The sequence below is a fragment of the Pelodiscus sinensis genome, chromosome 1, assembly GCF_049634645.1.
Source record: "Pelodiscus sinensis isolate JC-2024 chromosome 1, ASM4963464v1, whole genome shotgun sequence".
Taxonomy (NCBI): Eukaryota; Metazoa; Chordata; order Testudines; family Trionychidae; genus Pelodiscus; species Pelodiscus sinensis.
This window is the reverse complement of record NC_134711.1, coordinates 91947751-91971304: the sequence shown is the minus strand read 5'-3', so window position 1 is coordinate 91971304 and position 23554 is coordinate 91947751. Positions and strand designations below refer to the sequence as shown.

Sequence of the window (23554 nt, the reverse complement as noted above, 5' to 3'; positions counted from 1 at the left end):
GCTGCCATCAGGTATAGAAGTACCAGTTTAACAGTACTGCATAGGGCCCCATACGTACTAAGGAGGGCCCTGCTTCAGATGCAAGGCATTATTAAGAACACAAAAATAATACTCTCCACTGCTACAATGCCTTCTACCCAAGGAAATCAATGCACTTTGCAGAGAGAGTTAATTTAGCCTTACAAGAAGTCTGGGTGACAAGGGAATGGTCGATATCCCCAGGTCACCAAGGGGAAACATGCGATACTAAATGATTTTCCTAAGTGAGACAAGGTGAGTGAGGTAATGCTCTTAAGTTTTGCCTTTTTTGTTGTGGACTTTCCATTTTGGATGATAGATTTTGATATCTTCCGTTGTTGGATGCAGTGCAGTTGTAGCTCTGTTGATCCCGGGATATTAGAGACAAAGCCGGGGAGGTAATATTGCCCAGGTGACAAACTCAGGACTACAACCTACACCCTCCATTTCCCAGTGCCGTGCAAAACAATAAAATCATCTCTCACTATAAAAGTACACAACATTACTAATTATAAAGGGCAGCAGTCAGAATGGTTATTACTATGTACAAGGAGAACAAACATGCATGGTGGCCCTTTAAGATTGATGCCCAGCACCAAGATGGCAGCTTCCTCTTGTTTCGAATGCCTGTGCTGTGCCCTTCCCTAAGATGGAGAAAGAGGGAGGGGAAACAATGATGTCATCGCATGACTGTGTTTTTATGAATGAAAAGAATCCTGTGAGTGAGTAATTCCAGGAAACTCATATTACAACTCAGCAGATCTCAGCCCAGAGTCCAGCTCCTCTCCAAACAACAACTTCAAACAAGGAGACTAAACCGAAACCATTAGGGAAAAGGATCTCTAAAGGGATAAAGAAGGGAGAAGAGCAACAACAAAGACTCAAAGCAATGAACACAGCACAGTAAGTGAGAAGTCTCTGTTCAGCTGTCTCCCACCCCTCCTTAGGAGAGATGTTTACAGACTTCAGAGAGCTCGGGGTGGTGTGTTTATGTCGCTGGCTGTGTATGTGTGTGTTTCACCAGTGTGAGCTTTTTGTTTTTCTTGTGCCCTCCCTAACCAGAGAAGGATAAAACGCCTGAATGATACAGCTCTGTGGTGCTTTTATTTTAGGACTGCGTGTGTCCAGCTAGAAGGAGGGTTGATGTCAGCTGAAATGAAGATGGGCGAGAGTGTGTCTGGCAAAAGACATGGTTGTCTGGACTTAAGTTCTGGACATAAGGGGTGTATCTTCAGAGAAGCATGTGGGGAGAAGAGCAATGCAGAGGATCAAAGTGTTCAAAAGCACAGAGTGTCTCCGTGAGTGTGCATTCATGTCTGTTTTTCACACACCCATTGCTGAGCTTAGACAGCTGTGCGGGCAGGAAATCTCTCAATAACAGAGAAGTTACTCATGGTGCAAATTAACGATGCGTGGGGCATGTATATATGTGAGTGAAAGAGAGGTACAGCTGAGGCCCTGATCCATTGAGACTCCTCCAGCACATTTAATAATCCTAGAGATGTTAGACCAATCCTGAGAAAATCTAGGATTACCCTCTGCCTCGGATTTTTCAGGATGGTCCCTTTTTAAGATAGTTGTCCTGGGAAATATGTAAGGGTGCTTAGTACACACTGCGTGCTGCTTAGTTTTATAGGCTCAGGATCATCCCAGATACCCAATTTTTGGTACCTCAAAGGTGGCAATCATAGCCAAATCCCATCCAGGGTAAACTACAAAGACTCCATCTTGTGTTCTCTGCTTCATCTTGAGCTCCCATTAGCTTCAGTGGTAGTATTAGCTATGTGACAGTTGCAAAATTGAGCCCCTAAATTCCTTTTGAGGTTTTGGTTGGATAAATATTCTTTTTTCTTTACTTTCTGTCCTTAATTTTTGTGTAGTACTTCTGTGCACTGTTGAGCAGCTGCTGTGTTTCAGCCCAGAAGTGATTGCATTTTAGTGGCAGGCAAAGTGATCCCTATGTAAACTGCATAGCTTGGGAATGAATTTACAAAGTACTTAGTTCTAGGGAAAAATGTGCTAAATACAGTGATAAATATTTGCCAGCAGATGCCATGGAAATATCAGACTTATTTCTTATTCTGAGGGCATGGGGGAAGGTGTGACACTGGTATACATACCAACATATGAGGATTTGTGGGCAAATGTTGAATTTTTAATGACTACCACTGAGTATTAAGTATCGGTCATATTTGTGAAAATATGTTTACTGTTTCTTTAAATCTGTAGCCGAAAGCCAGGCAGGAAGGGCAGGGGAAAGTTGGAGACAGAAGTTCTATAGGAAACTAGAGAAAATAGCTTAGGGTTAATACTTTCTTCATGTTCAGTGTTTAGAATTAAGCGACTCATTATCACATGACAACTATTATATCAGATCCCACACAAATTTTCAGAGGTAAGGTTGCTAGGCTGTGACTCCTGCTAAAGCAAGCCATAAAAAGAAAGGAAAGCAACAGTTGTGGAGACAGTCAGTGTCCTCCCACTAATGCAACACTCATCTGTTCCTCTTCTGACCCTCAGATAATCCTTTTACCACCCCTAGGTCATACACTAGTATCTCCACCAAAGTTCCCTGTAAAATGAGTGATTGGCTGGACACCCAGGAGAGATTCAGGTGCTGCTCTGCTGATTTACCAGAGCACCCACAGTTGGCAGCATGTGTTTCTATTGGTAGTGCACATCTGCACATGCCTCAGTTCATATACCAAAATTTAATCTGCACATGGATGGAAAAAATTAGAGGGAACATTGATTCCATCTTCCTTCAGTGCTTGGGATGCTGCTTAGCACCCAACATTGCTGGGATCTGCCTCTGCTGATTATCCCTCTGCCCAAACACTGAGGATATGTCTACATTAGGCAGCTTTTAGGCAGGAGAGTGTTCCCATTTGCACTTGCCATGGCAAAAATTTTGTTGTGTGTGGTAGGGATGTAAGAGACTAATCAACTATCCAATAAACAGAAGTTTATCAGATAGTTGACTAGTGATATAACTAGTTACTTCACCCGTCCCCTTGTTGCCTCAGTCAGAGAGAGACAGCGGCAGGGGGAACAGGAGCCAGTGCTGGGGGGCTGGCTTAAAAACCAGTTTCCCCCAGCACCAAGTCTGCGGGGGACAGGGGAGATAGAGGAACAGTGGAAACAGCGCAAGCGGGGACTGAAGTTGTCTCTGCTTGCACCACTTCTTCTGTGATTCTGCTTTTGAAATGCACAAGAGCCCCAGCAGGGCTCTTGTCCATTTCAAAAGCAGAAGCCCTGGGGGATTCCCTGCTGATCCCCTTCCCTGGGGGGGGAGGGGGGATTCCTTTTGAAATGTACAAGAGCCCCACCCAGACTCTTGGACATTTCAAAGGCTGAGGCACCCACCGGCAGGGCTCTTGCTACGGTTCAAAGGCGGAGATGCCCCTATAGACTTACTGAATAATTGATGGAAATCCCATCGACTATTCAATTAGTGAATTAATCTAAATTTAACATCCCTAGTGTGTGTGTGGGCAGGGGGGTGGGGGAGGGAGAAGGGGCATTGTATCAGCTGTGAACAACAAAAGCTTTGTTGATCAAATGCAAGTGTAGACATAGTCTGGTTGAAGATTTCTCCAGGCAGATGCCTCTCTTCAGGGAGAGCTACTCCCCACCCTTCAAAACCTGGTGCAGAGTGAGAGGAAAAGGTCCAGTTTTCCTTTCCTTGGACTGCCGAATGATAATCCCAATGGGAGTTACTGTAGATGCTACTAGCAATAGTTTTACCCCACCTCCATGGGCTTGTCACCAAAGCCAACTCCTCCCACTCAGTGTCAATCAGCCTCCCTGCCTGTTTCTAACACACCCATCATGATGACATTGAGGCATCTTTAACTACCAGGTCAGCTCTCTTTTCTCACAACAAATTATGTGGCGCCACCTCCAAATGATGGTATAGGAAGAGAAGACGCTACCTAGGAAACTTTTTCCTTTGTTGTATGAGGGAAGCTCTTTTTTCCCTCCTTAATCCAAGTCTTGTCCAATGGAGCTACTTGCTGCAGTGCTGGGCATAAATCAGTACAGGGAGCCCAAACCTGTTCCCAATGGAGTCAATGGAAGTTTTTTGCCCCTGAGTTCAATGGGACCAGTGTCCTGCTAAGTGAGGACTGAAGTACTGTATGGGAGTTTGGCACTAAATGCCTTGGAGGAGAAGGCCTGAATACCCTGTCCCTTGTGTGTGTTAAATCATAGCCCTAAAGCAGGGTGAACTGGAGATAGTTTATAGTCATTCCAATATGTGGGCAAACCAAGATCTGAAAAAACTATCCGCTAAACATGGTGGCTAGTACTCTGTTTTAGCTTTTGAGGCATAATGTAGTTGAGTTAATGCCATTGAGGGGCTTTAATAATTGAATTTCCTGTGTACGAGGAATCTTAGCTTGAACATCTCACCCAAGTTTTTCAAGTAGCAGAAGACCGTGACACTGCATAGACTCTGGTACCCACATGTGGGGAACCTGCTCCCTGTCTCTGATTCCATCATCCCCAGGTCATGAAAGTCCTATTCTAGTCTCCAACATGGGGACGTCTCCTTCCTGTCTCTGAGAGTGGGCATTTCAAGAAGCCGGTCTCAAGTGGCTATTCCAGTGAATTTTCTTTCTCCTGTGACAATGGCAGACTGAGCCTGGCTAGCATTTCTGGATTCAGCGGCAATAACACAGGTTACATGAAGATCTGATTTTTCCACATGTTGATTATCTCATCACTGAAACCTCTTACAGTTTGGCCTCTCTGCCTTTAGGGGTACATCTAGATTATATGCCTCTGCCGACAGAGGCATGTAAAATAGGCTACCTGACATAGTCAGTGAAGCGGGGATTTAAATATCCCCAGCTTCGTTAAAATAAAAATGGCCGCCACACTGTGCTGGCTCAGCTGATCGTTGGCACAGTGCACAAGTCAAGATGCGGATCGGTCGACAAGGGAAGCCTTTGTTGACCGCTCCTTTAAACCTTGTTTCATGAGGCATAAGGGAGCAGTCGACAAAGGCTTCCCCTGTCGACCGATCGCGTCTGGACTCGCATACTGTGCCGACGATCAGCTGAGCTGGCATAACACGGCAGCCATTTTTATTTTAATGAAGCCAGGGATATTTAAATCCCCATTTCATTGACTATGTCGGGTAGCCTATTTTACATGCCTCTGTCAGCAGCGGCATGTGAACTAGACGTACCCTAACAGTCCCCGCCTCCTTCAGCCGATCAAATATTCCACTCATCTACCTTTGCCTATTGCTCTGGTCACGTGATTGCATCCTTGACCCACATTCTTTACTGTCTTATCTCTTAATGTTTTATCTCTTACTGTATCAGATTCCAGCTCCTCACCTGACACCTGCACATCCAGGGCCCTGTGCAGTCCATATTCCTCTACTTCCAACTCTGCTCTCATTTTCTCGTCTTCCACTCCTTCTGCTTCTCCCAGTCCTCGCTCCTTAGGTCTCCTCCTCATGCTCTTGGCTCTCCACCTTCCCTTGTTCCGCTCCCAGTCTGCTTCTTCTCAACCATCAGGCAGCCTCTCTCTCTGCCTTCCAGCCAACTTCTCCCAATACTGCCTTCTCTTTCTCTTATTACTGGTCCTTTCACCATCCCTTACCTACCCTGTCACCTTTCTCCCATTCACTGGAAGCTCACTGGACCAGAGAACTTGTCTTGCTGGACCAATTCATGGTGCTATATGGCTGTTAGTTCAGGGTAATCATGGTCACATCAACCTTGCAACCCTTTCCCTCCCTGCCACGCTGTGGCAGTGGGAGAATTACGAGGAAGGGGGTACGCATAGCCTTGGTGACCTTCCCGCGCGCTATGCTGAATCACAGTGAGATGGCTTTTATCCCTCCCACACCCTGGCTGCCTCCCTCACTCCTGTTCCTCCTCCACTGGAACGCTCCAGACGTTTGATTCACTCAGCCACAAGCCTCTTTTGCGCCAGCCCCCGGGAAGGGAAGACGGGGAGGGAAGGGGCTGGCGTGTCTGTGAAATGAGTGGCTCCTGGCTCTGACACTGTTGTGTTCTTTGTGGTGTGTGTTGAGGTCGGGCTTTGTCAGAGCTCGAGGCTTCATGGCTGTGCTCATGTTTCACAAGCAGGGCAGGGAGCAACCTTGTGCATGATCGTGCAGGTACATCTGGGCATATGCTTATTGTGTATCAAACCTACATGCATACAGGTGGGACAAAAAAGAAAGCATCCACATCCCTAGTACCTTCTATCCTAGATGATGCAAAGGGCTTTCTAGACTGGGATCGCGCTGCCACCCCTGAGAAGGAAGACTGATACCCGTCAGCTAGGTGGAAGGTTGGGCGGTGTTTCTGTGTGCAGGCCTGCCTGCGTGCATTGGCAGGAATTGCCTCTATTGTATCCTCACGGAGGACACAGTGGAGTGAGAGGGTCACAGGATCCCCAGGAGAGGTCCCTCCCTGCCATAGGGCAGTTGGATCAGCCCATGAGGCAGCTGCCCCATTTGCTTTGGGGGTTACTCTTAACTCAGCCCTGTCTCCTCCCCGAGGAGGAGTCATGACCCCAGGAGAGACGTCCTACTTGTGGCCAGGGCTCCAGTTGGGATTCGGGGGCGAAAGGAATGTGCCCGAGTCCCCTCCCACCTCCAGAGCTGGCCCTCCGGGAGAGAGTTCTCTATGAGCCTGGCTTTCCTCAGCTCATGGGCTCAGTCTAGTGTCATTTCTGGGCACATTTCAGCAGAGCAAAGCAAGTGACTCCTTCCCCTTGTTGCTGGCCCATCCTTCCCCTGCCCTGAGGGGAGGACATGTGGCTCAGCTCTCCCAGTGCAGCCCCTGGGGAGAGAAGATGTCTCAGAAAGACACAGCTCTTAAGGGGGACCAGGGAGGCCGAAAGGACCCTTTGCATTGCTTGCAACAGGGCTGCCTCCCAAATCCTCTAACTCTAGGGCACGGGGTTGGGGTATTTTGGACAAGTTTGGGAAGGTTCGAATGGCCAGCTTGGTCCTGCTACCTGTGTTGCTTTTGCTTTCCCTTTAGGCTTAGCCAGCCTTTCCAGGCACAGACTTTCAGCCACACACCCACCAGCTGTAGCCCCACCCTGGTTCCTCTCAGTCAGGAAAGCTCTTGCCCTTGTGCAGTTCCTGGTGAAGGATGGGGGGGGCATCTATTTCAGGGGCGGACGATGCAGGGCAGAGGAGAATCCAGCTGTAACCTGCATTGGGGGGCAGGCAGGGGCATAGCTATGGATGGGCCTGAGTGGGTTGTGACCCACCGACTTAGGATCCAGGCCTAGCCACCCCCAGTCCTGATTCTGCTCCCACCTGGGTGCAGGGGCATGCTTCTTTCTGTCCAGTGCTCCAGCCAGGCCTGGGGAGTGGGGTGGGGGGGCTAGTCCTGCTCCACTCACCCAACATTCCTGCCAGGGAGCGGAGTTGTGAGCGCCAGGCGACCAAGGGCAGCGGGGAAGCCCCCGATCTTGCTTCACAGCTGGAGCACAGGAGCGGGCAAGCCCCAGTGTCCCAACCCCACTGCTGCTGGGAGCCCGCTCTGCACGCTCCATGTCCCAACCCTGCACAGGCCATTGGGCGGGCAGAGTGGGGCAAGCTCTCCGTGCCCTGATACCACAACCTGCTCAGAGCACTGGGTGGGAGCAGGGCAAGCCCCTGATTCCCCGCCCCCCAGCTGGAGTGGCCCGCAGGCAGTGGGAGCAAACCCTGATTGCCAGGTGAGGGGTACACGTTTCTATGGAGTACCTGGCCAGTGTGTCTATCCCTCCCACCCTCCCGCAAGGCCAGCTGGAGCTGGAGAGAGATGGCCCTGTTGCTGCTACCCCCCCATCATTGCCCGCCCACCCACTTGCCCCATCCTGGCTATGACACTGGGAAGGAGCCGTAGGTTCTGGCTGCTGCTTGCTATTTGGAGGAAGTAAGGGAGAGGAAGGAATATTGGAAAGTTTTGTTTTAAAACAAAATAGCTGAATCATTCAGTGCTGGATCTCTGTGTCCCTTGAGACTCATCTCTTTACCAGGACAGGGGATGCACCCACATGTCCATGGTATATGGGGCTGGGGCTGGGGCTGGGGCTAGGGTTGCGCCAGTAGGGTGTCCGGTATTGAACTGGACAGTCTGGTATTTGCACCTTCTGTTTGATTGAGAATATACCGGATATATAAAATGTCCAGTATTTTCTGCTTTTCCTGGCTTGGCTCCTAACAGACACGCAGCAGCGGTCAGTGGAGTGGCAGGGGAGCGGCCCAGCAATTAAAGGGGCCACAACTGCATTTTGGCAGCCTGGTGCTTTTTTTTTTTTTTTCCTCAACAAAATTTTCCCGAAGATTTCGGAGGAGGGGAGAAGGGTATTTTTGGTGAAACCATCTGGCAACTCTAACGGGGGCAAAAAATGCTGGGGCTCAAAGAAAGGCTATGGTCCAGGCTGTCTTTTCTGCCCTCTCCCCCATACATAGGGTATGTCTACACTAGGTCGTTAGTTCAAGCTAGGTAGGCAAATGAGGGCAACCGGAGTTGCAAATGAAGCCCGGGATTTAAATATCCTGGGCTTCGTTTGCATGTTCCTGGGCGCCGCCATTTTTAAATCCCCCTTAGTCTGAACTCCGTGCCCGCGGCTACACGCGGCACGGAGTAGGTAGTTCGAATTAGGATCTCTAATTTGAACTACCTACTCCGTGCCGCATGTAGCCGCGGGCATGCAGTTCGGACTAAGGGGGATTTAAAAATGGCAGCGCCCAGGAACATGCAAATGAAGCCCAGGATATTTAAATCCCAGGCTTCATTTGCAACTCCGGTTGCCCTCATTTGCCTACCTAGCTCGAACTAACGAGCTGGTGTAGACATACCCGCACTGAGGGAGCCTCGTGCACGAAATGAACAAGGACGGAAGGGAGTGACATGTCGCCTCTGGCTTGTTTGCAGGGTCCTCGTGTGGGGAGCACGACTGCAGGAGACAATGTCCGCAGACAGCTTATCGAGCAAGGCCCTGAAGGTACGAAAGAGCATTATCTCCGCTCTCCCTGACCCTCTGTCTCACCCCTCTGCGTTCCCTCCATTCCTCTTGCCCACCTCATGAGTGGTAAAAGTGCCCCCCCTCTATACTGGCACATGAACCATGGCCTAGAGTTGTGAACTTTTGGGGTGCTGGCTCAGGGTGGGGCCAGGAAGGAGGGTTTGACGTGCAGGAGGGGTGCAGGTTGGAGGGAGCTCAGGGCTGGGGTTTAAGCATGGGCTTACCCCAGGCAGCTCTCTAGTCAACAGCGCAGTGAGGTTACAGCAGGCCCATTGCCTCTCCCTAATCCGTAACCGCACTGCACCCCGGAAACAGCCCACAAGTCCCAGTGTCCAGGCTGGGGAGGGGAGAGCGGGGCCACATGCTGCTCTTGCCACCTATGGCTCCTCCCAGTGGCATAGCCAGGATGGGGCAAGTGAGTGGGCCATAACTTTGGGTGGGCAGGCACCGCTCCCATTCCCTGGGTGCCATCCAAGGGGTGACAGAGCTGGTGTTCAGAGCAAGGGCAGCGCGTGGAGCTGGAGCCTCCTCGCTTAGGAGCCAGACCTGCTGGCTGCTTCCAGTGCAGTGCAAGACCGGTAGGGACTGGCTTGCCTTAGCCGCGCATCACTGCTGACCGGAGTTTTAACAGCCTGGTCAGCAGTACCAACTGAAGCCAGCAGTGTCCCTTTTCAACCAGGGACTCCAATTAAACAAAACAGACACCTGGTCACCCAACATGGCCCCACCCACCAGACCACTGCTTCCCTGAAACCCTGCCCTCATGTCACACCTCCCCACGACCTTGTCCCTGCACAGACCCTTCTCCCCAAGCCCTGCCCCACAAATTGCCACTTCCCCCAAGGCCTCGCTCCTGCACTGCCTGTCTTTCCCCCAAAACCCCGCCCCCTGCTTGTTCCTCTTCATCCCTCCCCCATCGCACAGCCAGTAAAAAAGGGGAGGACATAGCAGTCCTACTTCAGTCCTATTCTTTTCAAATATCTAAAAGGGTGTCACAAGGAGGAAGGCAAAAATTTGTTCCTCTTGGTTTCTGAGGACAGGACAAGGAGTAATGGGCTTAAAGTGCAGCAGGGGAGGTTTAGATTGGACATTAGGAAAAAATTCCTAACTGTCAGGGTGGTCAAATATTGGAATAAATTGCCAAGGGAGGTGGTGGAATCTCCCTCTCTGGAGATATTTAAGAACAGGTTAGATAGACATCTGTCAGGGATGGTGTAGACGGAGCTTGATCCTGCCTTGAGGGCGGGGGGCTGGACTCGATGACCTCTCGAGGTCCCTTCCAGTCCTATGATTCTATGATTCTATGGCCCACTGGTCTCCCCCTTCCAGTATTCCTGCCCACTTTGTACTGTCTTCTGTCTTCCATTCCCCTCCCCCTGTACGTATTCCTCTGCCCCTCCTTGCCTCTCTCACACACTCATTCCTCTCCCCCGGTGCTTTCTCGGCCAGATCAAGCAGGAGCTGGGGGAAAACGTGCCCCAGCTATCAGACGAGGAGCTGATGGGGCTGTCGGTGCGGGAACTGAATCACCACCTGCGGGGTCTTTCCAAGGAGGAGGTGGCACGGCTGAAGCAGCGCCGGCGCACGCTGAAGAACCGCGGCTACGCGGCCAGCTGCCGGGTCAAGCGGGTGTGCCAGAAGGAGGAGCTGCAGAAGCAGAAGACGGAGCTGGAGCGGGAGGTGGACAAGCTGGCCCGCGAGAACGCTGCCATGCGCCTGGAGCTGGACGCCCTGCGGGGCAAGTACGAGGCGCTGCAGGGTTTTGCCCGCACAGTTGCTGCCCATGGCTCTGCCGCCAAGGTGGCCACCGCAAGCGTCATCACCATCGTCAAATCTGGCACCAACCAGGCCACATGCTCCTAGTGCTTGTCTGCTCCCCATGAACTGCGTCCTGCTGGGCCCAGCTCTTTACCCAGAATGGACAGCCGCTGCCTTGGCTCCTCCTACAATCCCTGCAAGACAGAATTGACTTGAAGACCCTAAAACAAGTGGTCCCTCGATTTCTCTCCACCGCTCCCACCTTCCTAGAACCAAGCAGTGACTCAGCCCTCCGTCCACGGATCCCTCCCCACCAGCTTGTCAAGCCGGGTGAAAACGTGCCAGTCGGAATCTCCTAGCTGAAATATTCCCTCCCTCTGACCAATTCTGTACTGTTGAGAAGTCTCCTCTTAGCTTTTCCTTCCTATCAGTGCCCCTCCCTCGGTCTCTACACCAGGGGCTCAGATCAGGGCCTTTTCCCCCAGTATTTAGACAAGGGGCTCAGAGACCCTTCCCATTTGTTATTGGTAGGGGTGCAGCTCCCAGAGCTGTCTGGTGCCAAGATCTGTGAGATGGAGGTGGAGAGGGCCAGGCCAAGGACCTGTTTGCCTTTGTCGAGCACAGAGCAGGGGGTGGGATACCTGTTCAGGAATTGCAAAAAAGCTGCTGCCCTCTCTTCCTTAACTCGGGCCCTGCTAGTCCAGATTTTCTGTTGTGTCCTCTCAGCAGGGAGATAAACAACAACCTTTCCTGCCTCCTTGTCAGTTGCATCCCAGGGGTCAGAGAAATCCCTGGATCTCCTCCCCACACCTTTTCAGAAAGGCCCTGAAACAACTGATCTTGAGAGCAAATGGCAGAGACTCATCTAGCTGACTTAAGCCTGTCTTTCAGGGATTGGGAGAACAAGGGTAGTGCTGGGGAAAGAGAGGTTTCAGTTTAATGGAGAGAAGGAGGAAAGCAAGAGGACAAGCATGTGAGTGATGGAGAGAAGACAGACTGACTGTAGCACGTGTAGCCTGGCCATTCCAGTGCACATCTCTGCTTGACATCAGGGTGATAAGCACACTGGAAATACAAAGACTCAGTTGTAGGGGTGAATGTACATTTAGCAGCTTAGCTAAATTTCCAACATCCCCTGCAAGGAAGGGACTTGGGGTTTGAGAAAGAGACCAGGATGGGGTAAAAAGGAGAGAGAGAGAGAGAGAGAGAGAAAAGGAAAGAGTGCGAGAGCAGAGACACTGGAAAGAGGAACAGAGCAAGTGAGTAGTTGGCTAGAGAAGTAGCAGCAGGACTATGTTTGAAGTGCTGGAAGGGAGAGAGCCTCTTTCAAATCACATTTTGTGACCACAACATTGAGAAGCTCTGGGAAGAACAAAGCAGGCACAGCACGTCTCAGTGCGTCTCTGATTGCGTAACTGCAAGCTGGCACAATTGCCAAACGAACTGCAGAGATAAGCCATGCAGAAGGAAGTTGTATCAATCTGGTTTTGCTGGTCTGGATCCATCCGTACAAAAACCAGTACAGCCTGAAAAGGCAGATGGAGCCAGGAACCAGCGCAAATGGGCTGGACATGCTCACATTTGATTCATTGCCTTTAAAGATGGGATTTTATTTGGAGGAGGAGCAGGGGGAAGAGAGCAAGTCCTTTTATCTCTGTTTACACACAGACTCACACCCTTTCCTTCCAATAGTGACGTTTCCTCCATGGAATGGTGGGACTCTCTAAAAGGCCAGCAGGAAGGAAATAAACACAGCTGTAGTGGAGATAAAATTATTAGTTACATGACAGTAGCGCCTGGACTTCCACTCCCTTCCTCCTCTCCCCAAGAATGGCATCCCATTGCACTAGGCACTGCACCAACTAATGGAGAGCAAGCACCTCTCCCCAGGAGCTTACATTCTACTGGGGGGGGGGGGGGGAACAGAGGCACACAGCCCAGCAGGTTGGAGGCACAGGTAGGAACTGACAAGCCAGATCTCTTGACTCCCAGTTCAGTGCCCTTGGCCCTGAATGAGGCTGGTGAGGGAAAGTGAGAAGCTGGAGAGTCCAGGATAGTTCCCTGTTCCCTACTAGTTCCATTGGTCTCAAAGGCGCAATATCATTCAAACAGGAGCTCAGGCAGGGATGGGAGGGTGGGTTCAGACCCACAAATAAATACAGCCTGCATAGGGATCAGTAAAAATACTGGGCAGTCACCTTTTGCCCATGTGCTAGATTAGATAATTAGCCACTTCAGTTCCCCCAAACCTGATTGGTTGTTCCCCGCAGCTTGTCTGGCCACTCATCACAGAGCTGCAGCCAGCTGTTGAGAGGGGTGGCCAAACTCCTCCATCTCCGCTTTCCCCCATGTACTTTGTGGGAGGTTCCATGGTTCGCCTCTCCTTTCCCCCCACCTTTGGTTTATTTATTGCACGAATGTAAGTTATTGTCACGTCCTCTTTGCCATTCCGCCTCTCGGCACAGCCAGGATGTTGGTACAGAGCCGTACATTATATTTTATATATGCAAATCACATTTTATCTTATATAGAGCAAAAAAAAGGTATTTATTTTCTGATGTACAGTAAGTGATCTACCTGACTCTTCTGTATTTTGTAACTTTACAAATAAAGCAATTATTTTCCACAGAGAGAGCGTGGTGGGTTTAATAAGCTGTAAAAGAGAGCTCTGAATCAGTATTGCCAGTGCTTGTGGTGCTCTCAGTTGGCTGTTTTTCTCAAAATCCCACTTGATGGCATGAAGAACTTGCATGGAAAATATCATTTTCATTAAAAAAGTAAGTTACTAACCCTCCTGGTCGGTCAGAAAAGGTTCAGCACATGAACCAGCTGTACCCGAAGCCTTCAGAAGCTGGGAAGTAAATAAAAAGAATGGGTTGTTCTGTGAAATCATGATTTGGGGGTGTGATGGATAGGAGTAGTACTGGCCAGCTCCCAGTGATTAAAGGGTTAAACTCAGGTAGCTAGCAGGGAGCCAGAAGAACCAATGGGATACAGTGCTGAAATCTGAATTGTATAAGTTATCCTGCCTGCTTTCTTTGTGTGGGAAAGTTAAGCTCGGAGTTGAGAGAGACAGAATGATTTAAATCCAGGCAGGACTACAATGCCTCCAAGGAATTTGGGGCATGGAAGTGGACAGAACCAGGAAGTGATCATGAGTAAATAAAGGGAAAATGTTTATTTAGTTACCATCAGAGCATTTTTCATTGTTTTCGTTATTTGGTTAAACTTCTCTGTGTGAATCTATGCCTTCCCTCTCCCATTCACTAAGAGAATATTAACGATGTTCTCTTTGTTTTACTCAGTTGATCTGTAACACCTAGCAACTTAGTATGCATTATCAAGTATATCTTTTTGTTTTGTTAATAAAATCATCTTTTTTAAGGTGATGATTTGATTTCTTGTGTCCTGGAAGGTAACAGGAGGGCGGTGTGTGTCTTGCCTAACCTTGGAGAGATACAGTTTGTTTTTCTGTGCTTTTTGTTTCTTTTTTCAAGCTCTCTTGTGGCAGAGGAGCTTGGGTACCCTCCTGGATTCAAGAAGAAAGGGGTTTGTTTCACTTGGTGGTAGCAGCAATCCCCCAAAGTCAATAAATCTGTGACTTGGGGGAGTTTTCGTAAGCAGAGCCTATAGAGGCAAGGTATGTAAGCTTTCTTGCAGGCCCCCATCTTCTGTGCTCGGAGTCCCAGAGTGGGGACCAGCTCTGACAGAGGATCTGAGGCCTTGTCAGATACGAGTGACTCTGGCTCCTAGTGGCAGGGAGTCAGAGTGGCAGGCCTGAGGGTGGATTACACTTTTATACACAGGGCAGATCCAACATGAGAGGCAGCAACACAAACACACAGTGCCAAGAGACAATGCCTCAGCCTTGGGGTTAACACTTGAGACAGGCCTGGTTGATTTTATTTTTGATGAATTTGCCAGTTTCCACAAACTCTTTCCTTTTTTTAAACACAGGTCTAAAGAGTTGCATTATCATCACAACACACTGGGATAACCAATGTTCAAAGTTTGGGTCCAGCTAAAGATGCTGCAGTGTTCCTACTTCCACAGGGATAACAGCTCAAAAAGGGTAAAAATACAGCAAATGTCTGCCCACCAATAGGGCTGCCACATGGTTTCAACAAAAATACCGGACACACTTGACATTACATCACAATCTACCTTACATCTTATTTAGAAAATACCAGACATTTATATTGTCTCATTTTCTCAATTTGTTTCCAGAACAGAATGCTCAAATACTGGACTGTCCGGTTCAAAACTGGACATTTGGCAACCCTACCCACCAAAGGGCTCCATGCAAGGGGCTGCCTGACTGGGCGGGGTTGATTAAGCAGCTGAGAGTCTGCACTGCTGTGCAATTTAAAGGGAATCTTGCTGCTCACCAACATGCAAGCCGCCTGTGTGTGCAAGAGGGGTTGAGTCGTGGGAGTGAGGAGCTGCATGATGGAATCACTCTCTAGATATTGCCAGTGGCTATTGAAACACGTGTGCCCATGTAGTTTTGTTGGGGACTGGGCAGGCTTGGGTTTTTTGCATTGGAGAGGTGGTAATCTGACTCAGCCTTGCCCATTCAGTCCCCTTGCCTGCCTAGTGATAGAAATGTTGGCAGTGAAAGAGGCAACGAGTGCCCGGTGACTACCAGGGTTCTCATCCTGCTGGGAATAGGCTGGAGTCTGCTTGATGATAAGTGGCCAGGCCTCCCCAAAATGCAGTCTGGTGGTAAGAGCTTTCAGCAACTAGTGATATGGGGTCAGAAGGTAGAAGGAGCCTGATACCAAGATACTTGGCAGGCTTGTATAGAGTCACAGGGGCTGCAGGGAGAGACACATTGTGGGTCCATTCTGCTGCCTACATAGGAGCCTTTCAGCCAGGAGACCACACTGCCTCATTAAGCTGAGATCCTTCCCACTGGGGAAACTACAAGCTAGGAGGCCCCAGTGGAAGGAATGCAGGCTGCAGCAGGGGAAGCAGGTGCAGGATGGAACTCCAGGAATGCTACCTAGAGGTCAGCCACTGCTGTTCCACCAGCTCCACATTCCACAGCGCTGCCATCACCACAGAAAAACAAGGATCCTCTTAACCTATATGGAAAAACATGTGATGACTTCTGCTCTCCAGAGCCCAGGTGGGAGGGATTATTTACAGCACTTTGTAATGTGCACAGGTATGTTCCCAGCCTCTAGCAATGTTGCAGCCACACATCCGTTCTGCAACTGACATCCCCCGTCAGTGCGTCCCATTGCAGCAGCCTCTAGTGCACTGTCCCTAGAATTCATGTTCTCAGCCTCCACCAGCACAGCCATGGGTGACAGGTGAAGGTAAGGCTGGAGGAGGCAAGCCCCCCCCCACCACCACTGGGAGAGCAGCTGAGCAGGCTGGCACATGCTTGCCCCAGCCCCAGGGAGGGAGAAGGGTGCACCATGCAGCCCAACCTCTCCAGCCCTGGAGCATCAGGGGGAAGGATGAGGGTGCACCGCGCAGCCCCAGACTGGAGTACCAGGAGGGTGGGCACTGGGGGCAGGTGGAATGTGGGTGGGGCCATGCCTGGCTCTTTGCCTTCCCCCAGCTAGGCTACCAGCACACCAGTGTTCCTCCTCTGCTATGGCCCTGGCCCCATGCCCAGGGAAAAGAAAGTGTAGGCTCACTACTTGATGAGACCTCCTTTATTTGGGGAGGCAGCCTTATGACTTAGAAATGAAGCCCTTGCAACACAGCTACCACATTTCTCACCACTTTTATACTGGCCGGAAGTACATGGCAAAAATATATTAGTAAGCCTAGAATCAGCGTGGGCTGTTCTTTTAAAATAAACTCAGTTACCCTACTGTAATTCTTTGCATTTATATTATTTCCCACAAACAGATAAATCTCAAAGCACTTACCATTATCATCCCAGTGTATGAACAGAGAAATGGAGGCACAGCGAGATTAAAGTTTATAGCAGTGTAGAACTGGAAGGGATCTCAAGAGGTCATCTAGTCCAGCCCTCTGCACTCATGGCAAAACTAGAAGTATTATCTAGACCAAGGGAGGGCAATATATAGTCCACAGGCCAAATCTGGCTCACCAAACATTCGGATTTGGCCCATCACAGTAATCTAGGCTGCCAATGTCCTGCAGCCCAGCAAGATCCTCGGACAGGCTCCCCCACCCCAGCACAATCCTTGCAGCTCCTATTGGCTGGAAACCAGCCAATGAGAGCTACCTGGTGCCTGCTTGTGGACACATTCAGCACACACAGATTTCCCCCAAAGGGTGTGCTGTACAGAGATGAATACGCTGGCCCCAACAGGTGGCCCCATTGAGCAGCATGTGGGGCACAGCAGTAGGGAGCCTGGAGGTCTTACTGGGCTCCTGGCTAGGATCAGCTTAGAGGCCAGAGCCTGCACCTGGCAGCCCCCTCCCTTCCACACCCCAACTTTGTGCCCCTGGTCACAATTCCCTCTCAGACCCTGCACCCCCTCCCACATCTCTCCCCCAGGTCAGAATCCTCTCCTGCATTCAAATTGCCTCCCAGACTCTGTGCCCCCATCTCCTGCTCCAGGTCACAACCCCCTCCTTCACCTAAACTCCCACCCAGACGCTCTCCTGCACCCCAATACCCAACTGCGAGCTCCCATTTGTACCCAGCATCCATCCCAGACCCACACTCTCTCTCCATTAATATCACAGAACAGTCCAGCCCTTGACCACTTACCAAATTCCTAGAGTGCTCCCCACAATCAAACATTATCGCCCACCCCTGATCTAGACCATCTCTGATAGATACTGGTATAACCTGTTCTTAAAAAAATATCCAAAAACGGTGATTCATCAAACTCCCTACTTAATTTATTCCAGTACTTTACTGCAGGAAGTTTTTAAAATATCCAGCTTAGATTGCTCTTGCTGTACCGTAAGCCCATCTTGTTCTAACCTCAGAGATTAACCAGAACAATATTTCTCCCTCATCCTTGTAACAACCTTTTTATGTACTTGAAAGTGTTATATCTCCTCATTCTTCTCTTCTCCAGACTAAAGAAATCCAACATTTTCCAATCTTCCTATAATTTTAATCACGTTTTCTAGATCTTTAATCATTTTTGTTGCTGTTCTCTTGGACTTTCTCTAAAATGTCCACATCCTTTCTGAAATGTGGCACCCAGAACTGGACACAATACACTAGGTGAAGCACACACAGCTTGGAGTAGAGCAGAACAATTACTTCTCACATCTTGCTTACAACACAACATCCCAGAATGTTTGCTTTTTTTTGCAGTGTTATACTGACCACTTTTTGTGTGTGAGTGTGTGTGTGTGTGAGATCCACTATGAGCCCTAGATCTCTTTCCACAGTACTCCTTCCTAGGCACATACATATTTTGTATGTGTATAACTGATTGTTCCCTTCTAAGTGCACTAATTTGCATTTTTCCTTACTGAACTTCATCCTGTTCGCTTCCAACCGCTTTCTCAGTTTGTCCAGCCCATTTTGAATGTTAATCTTATTCTCAAATGATTTATCAACCACACCCATTCCATCTTGATATCATCCACAGACTCCTTAAGTGAACTTCCTATGTCATTATCTAAATTTTTGATCAAGATATTGAACAGAACCAGACCCAGAATGGATCCCTGCAGGACCTCACTTGATATATATCCCTCCAGCTTGATTGTGAACCACTGATAAAACCAGTCCACAAGTGTAATTATCTAGGTTTTATTTTCCTAGATTGTTTATGACATTATGCAAAACAGCACCAAAAGCCATTCTAAAGTCAAGATATAGCACATCTACCGCCTCCCCCCTTCCACAAGGCTGGTTACCCTGTAAAAGAAAGCTATTAGATTGGTTTGACACAGCTTGTCAGCATGGATTTGTAAAGAACATGTCCACTCATTTTGGGTGCCAGGCCCTGGCAGCATGATTCTCAAAAAGGCTGACCTCCTGCACCCCCTCATGCCTTAAATTGGACTTGTAATGCTCAGGATCTCTGAAAAATCAGATTCCATACGTCATACAACAGTCCATTTCGGTTTTCTTGGGCAAATTGTTTGGAACAGTCTCAGTGGCAGACCAGGAATAGAAAGCAGGTCTTCTACCATCTGGCCCTGTCCTCAGTTTGCTTAGGTCCTGTTCCTCTTCAGCACTTTTATTTAGACATACACACATCCCCATCAAATCTGAGCGCTGCCAGGAGGTGGAGATGGACGGATACAGACTGTAAGGAAGAGCTTTTGTTTTGTAAAGGAAAGCCACAGGATAGAAACTTGATGGAAGCCACATCTACACTGGAGAGCTTACAGCTATACTGGTGCAGCTGTGCTGCTGCAAGATCACTTGCATAGCTGCTCTATGCAATACCTAATAAAACCACCTCCACTAGCAGCAATAGCGATTTTGGTGAGAGAAGCTCTCCTTCCACTGTAGCGCTGTTCACACTGGGGTGTCTGTCAGTATAAGTTACATTGCTCGAGGTCTTTTTTCACAAACCCTGAATGACATATAAGCAGACAGGGCCTGAGTGGCTCAGGCCCCTGCAAGAGGCAAAAGAGGTCACAAGATCCGAGCAGGGAGAACTCCACACACCATGAGGCAGAGGCAGTTTAAGTACAATCTATATATTTTTATTTGTCATTTTATTTGCTTGTATCTGCAGAGTATTATAACATCACAAAGACCAAAATAGAGAGCGGCTTGTCGCTGAGCTCACAAGTTATACACGATAGGTACAAAACTAGGTGACTCTGTCTTATTTATCATACATTTTTTCCAGTCTTTTATATACAAAGAACTACTCTATATGGAAAAAAAATAAACAAATCCCATGGGTAAGTTACATGGTAAAAAAGGGCACAGGAGAAAGAGCAGGAGAGGGAGTGGGCAGCACTGAGGGCCTACTGTGGGGACTGGCCTAGGTGCGAGGGTTCTGAGCTACCATTAGCTGGATATACGCCGTCAATGGACTGATTAGCCCAGACCTCCAGCACTAAGTTGTATCGAGTACTTGTTTCTTATTAGCCAGCCAGTCAGTTTCACGTTCTGGCACTTGCCCATCTTGAAGGTAAGCAGCAAGCTTTGCAGAGAGGTTTCTGTAGTGATAAAACCAAGCATATGGCAGCTGGCTGTGATGCAGCTCTAGAGTCTACCACGTTTCTTTGTTTTTCCAAAGGCGACTAGTGCCAAAAGGGTTATACTTTAAACCACTAAGCACAGGAAGCTTCAAGAATATCCAGATCCTACACACAGCACATGCAGCATCCGCTTTAAAATAGAATAAAAAAAACCCTCCCCAAAAGTCTGAATATCTTAGGGTCAAGGGCACCACCCCAGGCCACTCCAAACTTCAGCCACCTCCCTCCACCCAAGGGAGGGACATCAGGAGACTCACTACAAACAAATTAAAGTGAGATGGGGGGTTGGGGACACATGGCAGCTGGAAATACAGGGACTGGACAGCCCTGTTAAAAAAGGAGGGTTCTGTGGCCCCCTGAGAGAGTCAATAAGTAATGAGAGAGATGAGGGATAGTTGTGAAGCAAAGGCAGGCCTGTGTGAACTTCAGTCCTCCATCGTGGTAGGACTGCAGGTGGAGAAAGGCCTGATAATTAGTGTTTGTTTCAGTTAAGCAGTGAATGACTAAAGGGGTGGGGTGGGAAGGAAGCACCATATATTGCCTGGGACTAAAGGCTGAGGGGATACCAATAGTGCTTTTAGATGTTCTGCTCCCACCCCCCTCAGAGAAACCACCCTCCCTATTGTCCGTAGGCCCTTTGGCAGCTTTGAGGTAGGGGGAGCGGAAGGTGTTCTGAATGTACCCACCTCCCTAGAGAATATTCTCAATAGCATAAAGTGGAAAGCAAACCACACGTGCACTGACATCCCAAGGAGAAACAGGCTCGCCTCTAGCCCATATACACTCTCCACCAACAAGACCATTTCTGAATAGGTAATTTCCAAAGGTGCTGCAGCTGGGATCTTTGCTTGTGAAAATTAAGGCACAGACAAGTAGGGGAAGACACATGCAAAAGAAGTCAGGCCCTAGCTCCTCCCATCAGGCCTCCCGCAGCCGAGGGGCTGGACACACCATGACAGAACAGGTGCTCACTGACTCCAACTAGCCAAGGGGCCATAAGCCATAGTAGCAGCTTAGGACTGTTCCTAATGATGGGGAAGGAACGAAGAGAAGCCCAGCTGGGAGGAAAAGCAGCAGCTTTATGTTAACCACCTGGTTTCAGTTCCCTTTCAGTGGGCAGTTTTAATACAGGCACAGAGCAGCAGCAGGGAAGTCCAATAATAGGCATTTTTTTGTGCCTGGCAAGATTTTTGGCTCTTCTGGGAGACTTTATTGTCCCTCTGCTGGCCCTCAAAGGCCACCTTCACAGCCCACTGAAGCCAATGGAAAGAACCTCACCAACTTCAGTGGCTTTTGGCTCAAGCCTTTACAACATTAGTCATGACAGGGATTATAGAGTAGCAACTCAGCCCTGGGCGATCATGGGACAACGCAGGTGCATGACAGATTGGCCACCATCTGTAAACAACTCCAACAGACCCAGTTAAGCCCTGACCAAAGAGGAAGATGAGGAGGGAGTATTTAACATCCCATCCTAGTTGCAATATGCCTTCAATCTGCAAGGCAAATCAATGGGTGACAAGATTGGCAGGAGGCTGTCAGAAGAGTGGGGAAGGAATGGTGCATGTTCTAGAATTTATTTGCAAGATAAAGTTCTGGAAGGGGAAGAGAGTCTCAAAGAGAGACAGTTTGGAGTTAAATGTCCCCACTACACAGAAATATATTCTATTAACCTCTAACCACAAGTATTAAACGTTAGTTACTGAGTATGGCCGGTGCGAAGACTTACTAGGAGGGACAGCCAGACACTCATGGAGGAATTCTGCTTCTATAAGGCAGGAGTAAGATGGGAAGTCTAACCACCCATGTGATCATAAAACTCCTCACCCACAAAAGGGAAAAAATGGCTCAAATATGCCCATCTTGCAGGGCTTTACATGATTACCAGCTGGGATTGGGAAGAAATTTGTCGCCCTCTCTGTCCCGGAAGTACAATATTGCATAATTAGGGGTATTGGGAAATGGATTTCTTTTCAACAAAAGCCTCCAACAATAGCCAGAGAACAGAGAAGCAGAGAGGACTGATGGTCTGATATGGTCATCAAGAATTTTACAGGTGTGTCTATCATACTGCCCAAAGGGTACAGAGACATTAATAGGGAGGAGCTGAAAAAGAGGGAAACAATGTGTGTGTGGGAGGGAGGAGGGGATATGCCGTGTGTGGGGGTGGGTAGAGGGGGGGATATGCCGTGTCCTTGTTAACCACTACGCAAAAACAGAGCACAAAGTAATGTAGCTGTTCACCGAGAAAAAAAAAGTTTTGGCCACTTCTCATTCCAGCCAATCATGTTCCACAAAACTTGCCCAAGTGGTGGGAGGATATGACCTCATTTCCTGAAGTTTTTCCTATACTCATCCCCCTACTCTTGAAAAAAAGAAAAGGGTTCACTTTTTCTTAGGGCTCCTCTATTGCCATGCGTGTTTCATGCTTTTTAAACAGTTATTAGTGAGAAAAAAACATGGTCCAGTTGATCTTTGCTTTAGAGAATGTGTGAAAACACAGTCCCAACCAATACCCCCCAGTCATGACGTCACACCCACAAAAGCTACTGGGAAGTGCCCAATTCTGCACTGAGCACCATTCAGGAAGTGACATGACTTCTGGTTCAATAAATAAAGAGGAAGGTTCCAGGCTACACTGGGATGGTTGCAGCCACTGGCCTCAGGGAGGAGCTTTGGGGCGGGGGCCTCTTTTAGAACTCGTCGTCCGAGCTCAGCAGGAGGGTCTTCTCATTGTCCCGGGCACCCGAGCAGCTGTGGGAGCGTGAGATTATGTGGCTGCCATTGCGCCAGGGTGGACCGTGCTCTAGTGTGGACTGCTGGGTGTATTGCTGGTAGGCAGGGGAGAAGTTGTGGATGGCATCTTGGACAATATCATGGGGGTTCATGGTCTCCTTGAGGCTGCTGGAGATGCTCTTCATGGGGGCGCAGCGACCTGCCAGGAAAGATGGGAGAGAGCAGTGAGAGGGGGAAAAGCCTTGATAATCAGAGAAGGGTATTTTCACACAGTGACCCCCGCCCCTCCAAAGCCTAACATCTTTTGATGGATGCCTTCAACGGGCTTCAAAAGGAGTGCCATAAATAGTGGTACAAGCTTTCAGCGGCTTTCCCCCCAGCATTTGGAAGAGGATTGGCCACAACTGGCTGAACCATTCCAATTCAAAACAGCAGACTGGAGAATGGGCCGCACACCCACACAGCTGAAGATCCCGCCCTAGCTGGTAGGGGTGCGTGATTGCAAGACACAGACCAGAAAGAATTTCTGTGAGGAATCTGGAGAAGGTAAAACAGAGCAAGAGGAAGGTTGTAGCAATTCAGGGGAGTTATGGGGCTTACATTCATTAGGCAGGACAGTGGAAGCAGATAGAACTAAGGAGTTCACGGCTGTGATGGGCAGTGGAAAACATTCACAAAGAGGGGGCAGATGTGAAACTAGGAAGGGAAGAAGGAAGCATCAGAGAAGGAGCCTCTGTGAGGAGCTAGAGATGAGTGCATGTCTCCCACAGCAGCAGTGAGGGAGGCTGCAGCCGTACCAGCTCCACATGGGAGTCAGTCAGGCCTAGGGGATGTGGGGAAATTAGAGGTGCAAGACATGTACGGAGTGAGATGGCTGCCTCCTACCCTGTAATAATACAGATCCCATTTCTCTCTGAATTGC

General features: G+C 49.1%; 2 protein-coding genes across 10 annotated transcripts in view; one reads left to right on the top strand and one right to left on the bottom strand.

The window, feature by feature from the left end:
- The first annotated feature begins 721 nt into the window (after nt 1–721).
- On the top strand, nt 722–19559 carry MAFF (MAF bZIP transcription factor F). 2 transcript variants are annotated; one of them, XM_006118945.4, is made up of 4 exons: nt 722–921; nt 1131–1316; nt 8925–8994; nt 10465–19559. In XM_006118945.4, the coding sequence occupies exons 1-4, from the start codon at nt 908–910 to the stop codon at nt 10876–10878; spliced, it is 684 nt and encodes a 227-aa protein (XP_006119007.2). In that variant the 5' UTR covers nt 722–907; the 3' UTR covers nt 10879–19559. The 2 variants fall into 2 exon arrangements, with proteins under 2 accessions (XP_006119007.2, XP_075793163.1); XM_075937048.1 differs by lacking the exon at nt 1131–1316 and having other exon boundaries at nt 723–921.
- Nucleotides 19374–23554, bottom strand: part of TMEM184B (transmembrane protein 184B) — a 57048-nt gene continuing 52867 nt past the window's right edge. For all 8 annotated transcript variants that reach the window (XM_075936989.1, XM_075937008.1, XM_075937002.1 and 5 more), the window contains one exon: nt 19374–22831. In XM_075936989.1, coding sequence (XP_075793104.1) covers nt 22590–22831 — 242 coding nt within the window. In that variant the 3' untranslated portion in view covers nt 19374–22589. The remainder of the gene's footprint in view (nt 22832–23554) is intronic.